Source organism: Vigna unguiculata, chromosome 5 (assembly GCF_037176805.1).
Source record: "Vigna unguiculata cultivar grain cowpea cultivar isolate G323 ecotype 2 chromosome 5, ASM3717680v1, whole genome shotgun sequence".
Lineage (NCBI taxonomy): Eukaryota > Viridiplantae > Streptophyta > Magnoliopsida > Fabales > Fabaceae > Vigna > Vigna unguiculata.
In genome coordinates this window covers 51,523,960-51,533,652 of record NC_140796.1, presented here as the reverse complement: position 1 = coordinate 51,533,652, position 9,693 = coordinate 51,523,960, and the positions used below count along the sequence as shown (strand labels likewise).

General features: G+C 29.9%; 1 protein-coding gene across 1 annotated transcript; it reads left to right on the top strand.

Moving 5' to 3' along the window:
- Positions 1-5,309: 5,309 nt before the first annotated feature.
- LOC114185822 (tetraspanin-3-like) lies at positions 5,310-9,565 on the top strand. The gene is made up of 2 exons (XM_028073754.2): positions 5,310-5,895; positions 9,097-9,565. The coding sequence occupies exons 1-2, from the start codon at positions 5,383-5,385 to the stop codon at positions 9,427-9,429; spliced, it is 846 nt and encodes a 281-aa protein (XP_027929555.1). The 5' UTR covers positions 5,310-5,382; the 3' UTR covers positions 9,430-9,565.
- The last annotated feature ends 128 nt before the right edge of the window (positions 9,566-9,693 follow it).

The window sequence follows — 9,693 nt, the reverse complement described above, 5'->3', positions numbered from 1 at the left end:
AAAAAAAAAAAAAAACTTAAACATCTTTCACTATCACATTTCTACTGTTATTCTCGCTACCATCGCAATTGCACCCCTACTACAGAGAAAGAATATAATAGAGGGAATACTCTGCAGAAGAAGAGAGGGAGTACACTATATAGAGGAAGAACAAGATAGAAAATGTGGAAAAAAATTGGTTTTGAAGAGCTTTTTTCGAAACATATTTCACATTTTTGTCTCTTAACTTTCAGTGAATTTTGAAATTAGTCAATCTTGAAACTTTGAACCAATTTAGTCATTCATTTTTTTAAATACGTGGATTTAGTCATTTTAATCAAAATTTGTCAAGTTTATTTGACATTTAAAACGCGTTTCATAATAGTATTTGACTTAACATTAAAATAAAAATATGTTAAACAATATAAACAACTCAAATACAATTCTGAAATGCGTACGAAACATCAAATAAACGTAACAAAATTTGATTAAAATGACTAAATCCACGTATTTCGAAAGATGAAGGACTAAATTGGTTCAAAGTTTCAAAATTAATTAATTCCAAAATTTACTGAAAATTAAGAAACCAAAAACATATTTAACCTTTTAAAATTATAAGTATTTCGGAAAACTCATTCCAGACAATATTATATGCGTTCTAAAAGTTTGTTTCGGAAATCTTATTTCAAAAGACTTATTTCAAATATTCAGCCAAATTTTGTATAGGGTTACACCAACTCAATCAAATACTACTAAATTTGGGCTAGTTTGTCTCAAGCTTTAGCCTAACCTAACCAAAAATATAAACAGAAAAATTGGATTGGATATTTTGGATTATCCATTTTGAAAATCTAGATTTAGAGTATGGATATACAATCCATAAGATATATAAAATGTAGATCATATTGATATCCAAATTCAATAAAATGGATTGGATTTTTAATAAAATGAATATTAAATGGATTGAATCATAGCAAAAATGGATTGGATCCTGAAAATTAGATTTTTTGCCCATCCTTAGTTTAACTTTTCAGATCATCCTATTTTCCTTCCGCTCATTTAAGAGTTCAATAAATATAAATTATTATTGTTATCCTCATAATTTTTTTAATTTTTATGTGTTAAATAAACATTAATTATTACTTTTACCCTCATATTTTTATTCTTTCAATTTTATATGTATTTAATATCTTTTTATTAATACATTTTTTTACAAGAGTATAATTTAAATTTGTTAATACAAATTTATGGATACATCAACCATTCTTTTATTAAACTTCTAAAATTTTCAATTAAATTGTAAACTTTAAATTTTATGAATATAAATTTCAAGGTTTAGTGTTACGAGCGTCTCACGTCTCACGTCGCACGTCGCACGTCGCGCGTCTCACGTCTCACGTCTCACGTCTCACGTCTCACGTCGCACGTCTCACGTCTCTCGTCTCACGTCGCACGTCTCTCATGTCTCACATCTCTCACGTCCCACATCCCACGTCTCACGTCCTACGTTCCACGTCCTACGTTCCACGTCTCACGTCGCACGTCCCATGTATCACGCCCACGTCTCATGTTCCATGTCGCACGTAGCATATCTCACGTCCCACGTCGCACGTAGCACATCTCATGTCCCACGTCGCACGTCTCATATTATTGCACTGAAATACTTGATTGTGCTTTAGTTTACTGGTTGTAGTATAGCTAAGGTTCTTCTTTGCATCCTTCTTCAGATAATAGTTTCTTATTGATCGAAGGAAGAGAAATGACATTATTTTAACGGAAATAGGAAAGCTAACCTTATGCAACAACAGTACTTTGAAGCTTTTGCAGATGTCTGCTATCATTACATGGATGATTTTAGAAAAGTGTTTAGATGTTGGCAGACAATATTTTTTTATTGGTTTTCTATTCTGACATTCAATATGCAAAGAGATGTGTCACAAAATTCTAATCAAGGGTGGGCAAAAAATCCATTTTTTATAATCCAATCTATTTTTTCTATGATCTAATCCATTTAATATCTATTTTATGAAAAATTTAATCAATTTAAAATGCATTTTATTGGATATGAATATCAATCTGATATATATTTTATATATTTTATGATTGGATATCCATTCTCTAAATCTAGATTTTCAAAATGGATAATCCAAAATATCCAATCCAAAATTTCAGTTTATATTTTTGGTTAGGTTAGGCTAAAAGTTGAGACCGACTAGTCCAAATTTATTCGTATTTGATTGAGTTGGCGTGACCCTATACAAAATTTGGCCGAATTTTGTCAAGTCGTTCTCGGTCGAAATTTGGCCCAGTTGGTCTTAGACAAAATTTGGAAGTATTAGGTTGAGTTCACCCTGACCCAAATTTGACTGCATTGACCTGAGTCGACCTAGACAAAATTTGATCGTATTCGGCTGAGACAACCGCGACCAAAATTTGGCTATATTCAGCCTAGTTGGCTCCAGTCAAAATTTGGTTGAATTCAATCAAGTTGACCCCGATTGAGATTTGGCCGAGTTGGCCCTGACCCAAATTTGGTCGTATTTGGCTGAGACAGCCTAGGGTGAAATTTGGTCGTATTCAAATGAGTCGGTCACGATCAAAATTTGGTCGTATTGAGTCGGCCACGACCAAAATTCGTCCGAATTCAGTCGAGTCGGCTCCAGTCAAAATTCGGTCGTGTTGGCCTCGACACAAATTTGACCGAGTTGGTTATAGCCTGAATTTGGTCGTATTCGGTAGTCAATCGCGACCGAAATTTGGTCATATTTAGGCGAGTTGGTCCTAACCTAAATTTGGCCAAATTCAGTCGAGTTGGTCATGACCAAAATTTGGTCAAGTCAGCACTTGCCCAAATTTAGCCGTATTCGGTCGACTAAGTCCTGAACAAAATTTGACTATATTCAACTTAGTCGGCTATGATCGAAAATTGGTCATATTCAATCAAGTCGGTCCCGGTCGACGAATTTAGTAGAGTCAACCCTGACCGAAATTTGACTGATCAGGCCCTAACCAAATGTGGCCATATTTGGCCAAGTCGGCTTTAACCAAAATTTGATCGTATTAGGCAAAATCGGCCCCAGCCGAAATTCAGTCGAATTCAGTCAAGTCGATCTCGATTGAAATTTTGTCGAGTCGACCTTAGCCCAAATTTGATCACGTCGTCCTCGACCAAAATTCATTCGAAAGTCATCCAAATTCATCCCATGCTGAAATTTGACCTCGTTGACCTCCATTTATTAGAATATCACTCCATTTTTCCTACAACAGTTATATAAAAAATTATTTAATTTGAGGAATACAACAAGATAATTATAGAATATTATCAAATACATTTAATCTTCAAAGTACGAATAATGATGAATTATAATGTAACTATTTGATATTATGGAATTTATAATAATAATGTTAAATACGTCAAAATAAAATATCCAAACTCTCGTCTTTAATTTAAACCTGGTAAATGTTTGTAAATAATTAAAAAAGAAGAAGAAAACAATGTTGCCATTGAAAGTAGAAGTTTTGAGTTTATTCAAACACACATCGTTAACACTATAATAACGAGTCAAGTTTCATTAGATAACTTATATATTAATCACGCGGTTCCTTATATTTAAGAAGTCAAATGAAATTCTGTCGATAATTAGTTGTTACCGCGTTTTTGTCAACTGACCTCATAAAAACATGTTTTTTTTATTTAATTTTAATGGGTAGTTCAGATACGTGGTACCAATAGTTTGTTTATAAACTGTGCATAACTTGATGTGTATATTTCATAGTCATTTTCTAAAATTAAATAATTATAATCTATATTGATTTATATAGGTGATGAACAAGAATTCATATGTTAATACATTTCAGTAACAATTTGACGTTTTAATTATACTAACATTTGAAATTTTATCAATCATTATTATTACATAAAAATTTATTAAAAACAAAAATAGATCACATCAAATCTATCAAATCTATGATAAAATTATATTTTATGAAAAAGTTGGAGATGTTAATTATTTTATTATTTTTTAGACAAATGATGACGTCAAAAACTAATTCAAATAAGTTTATTATTATGTTAGTATATAGCCTTAATTATTTGTCAATGTTTTAATATCAGCGAAGGCATTGGATACAAGTTATATAATCACACTAGATTTTGTGATAATGACAGTTAAATATAATTGGAATTGAAATTTTCATGTACTTTCAGGATTTCATGTAAGAAAGAATCTTCCAACCAAAATCTGTAAGTGTACAATTTAATTTTTTTTATATTTTATTTATGCTAGCCTCTCAAATATCTCAATTTTATGATTTATGTCCTTTATAATTAAAATTGTATAATTTTTATATTTAAAGAACTTAACTAATATATATTTTTATATTTAAATAACTTAACTAATATATATAGTTAAAACTTGAGAAATTAAAATTACCCATTTACGCGTTTGAAACAATAAAGAACGAAAATAAACCTTAAATATATGTTTTGTCGCGGAGATGTTTCGGTGTTTTGGAGGAAAAATACAAGGTCTAGTTCATACTAAAAAGGACGTTTATGCAAAATCATATTGTATTTTCAACTAATCACAAGTAAATTATATATCTTAATCGTAATGTCATATCAATAATTTATAATTAAATGACAATATAAAAGTGCTCTACAAATATCACGATATTACCATTAAATTTCTTCACCTTTTGCTTTTGTTATAATACAAAAATTTCATAACATTTCCGTCATATGTATATACATAAACACAAATATATATATATATATATATATATATATATATATATATATATATATATATATATATATAAACAGTTTAACAATATATTATTTATTAAAATAATTATCTTACTGTTATAATTATTAATTGTAATCAATTACTATTTTTTTTTATTTGTTAGTCATACTGTCGAATTATAAATACTACAAATGATCACTTTCATTTGAATTTGTCCATCGTTTTTGTTACTTGTACGATTACTATTATCAATATGTGAGAATATTTTGGAGGAGATGAAATCACCAATTTGTATATACCTACATGACGGAGCTTTTATTTATTTTTTAGTAAATAAATAAACACACACATATTTATTAGGTAAAAGAGTGAATACTTTTTTTTCCTGTATGATCTTAAGATATAACTAAAAATAGGATACGAAAATTTTCATGAAATAAATATTTCACTACATGTATATCGAGTTAATGTATATAATATTGCAAAAAAAATTAAGGAACTGTTTACCATATTATAATTACAAGTCAAGGAGTAATTAAGAAATGTTTGTGGTTGTTAATAACTATTCATGGGAACACATGAAACATAGTATATAAGTGGAAGAGACGCATAAAAAAAAGTGAAGAAAATTAGAGAAAAGAAAAGAAAGTAAATTATGAGAAGAAGCAACAACTTGATCGGTTTACTAAACTTCATCACTCTGGTGTTGTCAGTTCCAGTTCTGGGAGGTGGGATATGGCTGGCCACCAGATCCAACGGCACAGAATGCCTGAAGTTCCTTGCGTTGCCGTTGATCATCATAGCAGTGAGCATCATGGTGACTTCCATAGCCGGTTTAACCGGTGCCTGTTACCGGAACCTGTTAGTGATGAGCCTGTACCTGGTGGCCATGATCCTCATAATGCTGTTGTTCCTCGGATTCATCATCTTTGCCTATGCCGTAACGGATAAGGGTTCGGGGAGGGAGACAGAGAACCGCGCTTACTTGGAGTATTACCTAGAGGATTACCAGGGTTGGTTGAAGGAGCGCGTGGAAAGTGATGAATACTGGACAAAAATTAGCTCTTGTGTTAAGGAATCTAAGCTTTGTCGGAAACTTGGGAGAAACATTCATGGAGTGCCTGAAACTGCTCAAGCTTTCTTCTCAAGAAATCTTTCTCCTATTCAGGTTTCTTCTTCTTCTTCTTTCTTCTCAATATATTAATGTAGTTTATTCTTTTTATTATTTTTTTTCTTTCCGTTACAGTAAGTTAAAGTGTTTTTTGTTACTTTTTTTTTTTCTATATACAAAATATATATTTTGTGAACAGTCAAAAGGTAATTTGCTTTTATTTCAAGGTATGTTTTTTTTAATGAATGTATATATAAAAAAATAAAATGATTAAATAAAAAACTATCTCAATTTGGACAACAAGCTGATTAAAGATATTAATTCATATTGGGCGTCACGGTGAACATTAATTAAACTGTGTCATCCACCATATTTTTAAATACCGCATAAAACAACCATAAATAAAGATTTTTGTTTCGTATATACTTTGAACCAGTCTATGTTATCAGTAACTACCTTCTACAACATGTTAAATTAAAATTCAAATCTATTTGAGAATGTTGAAGTTAGAACTTGACCAGACTCTTAGATTCACTCTATTTAAGAAATATGAAATTATAAGATTTTTTTTTAATTATTCTTTAGTCAATGGTATTGATTAGTTAAAATTAGACTTTTACTTTGATATTGCAGACTATTAAAATGTAACTTTAATTTTAATTGTTTAGAATATATATATATATATATATATATATATATATATATATATATTAATTTTTCTCCATTTAAGTAATGGAATAAACAAAAAACCCATTTAAAATTTTGAAGCATGTAACATTCGTTCTCAACTAACAAATGAAGCCTATGTCTTATTTGAGTTTGGCCAGGGGACTTCTCCCGGCAACCCCAAACCTTCTCCTGTACCCCTAATAATTACCATTTTATCCTCTCTTTTCTTGACCCCCAAACCAACTCCACCACCTCCTTCTCCTCCCGCTTCTCCTCCTCCACCCACTTCTTCGCCCTCTCCATGGGCCTCCCCCAACTCAACCTCCTTCGCCGTCGAGTTCGACACTACTTTCGACCCCTCCCTCAGCGACATCAACGACAACCACGTTTTTAATTTTAATTTTTTTTTAGAAATGGATTTCGAAATCCGTTTCAGAAAAGTATGAAACGGATTCCGAAATCCGTTTCACAAATTTTAATTTTTTTTCTAGAAACGGATTTCGGAATCCGTTTCATACTTTTTTCTGAAACGGATTTCGAAATCCGTTTCACAAATTTTAATTTTTTTTTGTGAAACGGATTTCGAAATCCGTTTCATACATTTCTGAAACGGATTTCGAAATCCGTTTCACAAAATTATTTTTTTTTGTGAAACAGATTTCAAAATCCGTTTCATACATTTCTGAAACGGATTCCGAAATCCGTTTCACAAATTTTAATTTTTTTTCTAGAAACGAATTTCGAAATCTGTTTCATACTTTTCTGAAACGGATTTCGAAATCCGTTTCATAAAAAAGCATGAAAATTTATGAAATGGATTTCGGAATCCATTTCATACTTTTGATTAGGGTCAAAAAGATAATTATTGGGGATACAGGAGAAGGTTTGGAGGTGCAGGGAGAAACTCCCGTTTGGCTATTGGGCCTTGGGTCACCTTCGAATTTCTAAAATTGGTTTTGTAAAAACTATCTTTTCTAAAAGATAATACTTTTTTCTTATAGAATATAAAGTACAAAAGAATATTATTGTACAATATGCCTTTAATATTAAGATTTTTAATTTTCTAAAATAAAGCTAAAATTTATTTTAAATTTTTAATTAATATATAGTTTTTTTTTTTTGCAAATGTTTTGTGAAATGTACTTTTTAGTTTATATATATATATATATATATATATATATATATATATATATATATATATATATATTAATTTTAGTCTCTTGGTTACTATTTGTCCACGCTTTTAGTCTTTATTGTGTCACCATGTAAATTACTAGTGTAACTTAATAGAAGGTTCGTATTTTTTTTATTAATTGTAGTCCCTTAACTATTATTCATAATCGGTATTAATAATTTTTTTAATTATTATCATTAAGAATGACGTACGATCCATGCTAAGTATCAATCTAACATTCAGTTATGTGGTAAAATATTGATGATTTAAGACATATTTTAGCATTCATATAAGACTGCCTAGTTAATTGAATAATATAACAGTGTTTTTAATGATGAAAACTTGTCCATGTGCATGATTAGGAGATAAGATCATACAAGAAGGGTGAAGAAATTTCTTGTTCATCATAAATAACGTTAAATTAATCATGAATTTCTAATTTGTTTTTATTTAAGTTTGTCGTTTAGGAAAATTTGTTCATCCCTTTGAAAACTTTTAGTTAATTGCAAAATTCTAACTAATATATACACATTTTAAATTTTGTACTCTCCTTTATCATTGAACCCATTATTATAGTCACTCAAAATTAGATTTTGCTCTCACGAATTTGTAAAATATTATTTTAAAATAATTAGTTTTATTGGTATAGAAAAACTATTACATAATAAATCATAAAAAAGGACATGTACAAGTTGAAAGAGAGAAAAAACTGTTATTTTGAATGATGGAAAAAACAAAGAGAATCCTAAATATTATTCTAGTATATGATTTAATCCCGACAAAAGTGACTTTATGAAGGCTCAACGACATCACGATATAGTTGTTGGCAGTCTTCCTCACAAAATTTCCAGCTTTTATAATGAATTGACAAATTTCCTACCATATCCTCTCACCATTACCTTGCTTTAATTTGTAGATAAAGTCAAGCAACTTTTTTTTTTTGGAAATTAATCTTTCTATCATCCAATCATCTTTTCAGCGAATTCGTTTTTATCTATGTTAAAAATATTAAACAAGTTTTTCATTTTTAAAAATTATATTTATTAGAAATCCAACATCAGTTGAAAATTATATAAATTTATAATAATATAAGTAGTTACAAATTTCACCTTACAACTTATCACGTCGAGGTTTTACATGAGACTAGACATTAATTACTGGTCTAACAATCGGTGAAATTATATGTTCAACAAATAGAAAATTTTTAGACAACAGACTTTGATATCATATTAAAAAATGTGCTTTCAGTTTAATTTAATTTTATAAAATCGAATTGTAAAGTGAAATTTGTACTCACTTTTTTTTTTATATATATATATATATATATATTATGAAATTGTCTTATCTCTAGTCGATATAGAACTTCTACCTATACATGTGATTGATTTTATTAAATGATTTTGTGTTTGATTAAGTCCGGATGCTGCAAGCCCCCGACAGAGTGTGGTTACAAATATGAGAACGAGACGGTGTGGAGCTCAGAAGGAGGAGTTGTGGGAAGCAACAACACAGATTGCAGAAAGTGGAGCAATGACCAAAACTTGCTTTGCTATGACTGTGACTCGTGCAAAGCTGGTGTGTTGGCTACACTGAAGAAAACTTGGAGGAGGGTCTCTGTAATCAACATCGTTGTGTTACTTTTCCTTTTCCTTATTTTCATAGTTGCTTATGCAGCCTACAAGAACAACCGCAGAATAGATAACTGTCAACCCTGCGGTGAAACCAAGATCATCAAGTTGCGACCCTAGCACCCTTTCTTATCTTACTATTTTGCATTTCTATCCCCGAGCCTTTTATGTACCTTTTATGCAATTGTTTTATTTTGTGCCTCCTTAAAAATACCCACTCCATTTTGTAATTTGTTGAAATTAAGAGTATTATGTGTTTGTAAGTTTTGTACCGAAAAAATGTTGGAAACAATTTAAATCTCAATTAACTTAGGTACGATAAAATTAAACATTATATAAGATAAAAATTTATAACATTTATTATTGTAATGTTTTTGGTTAAAA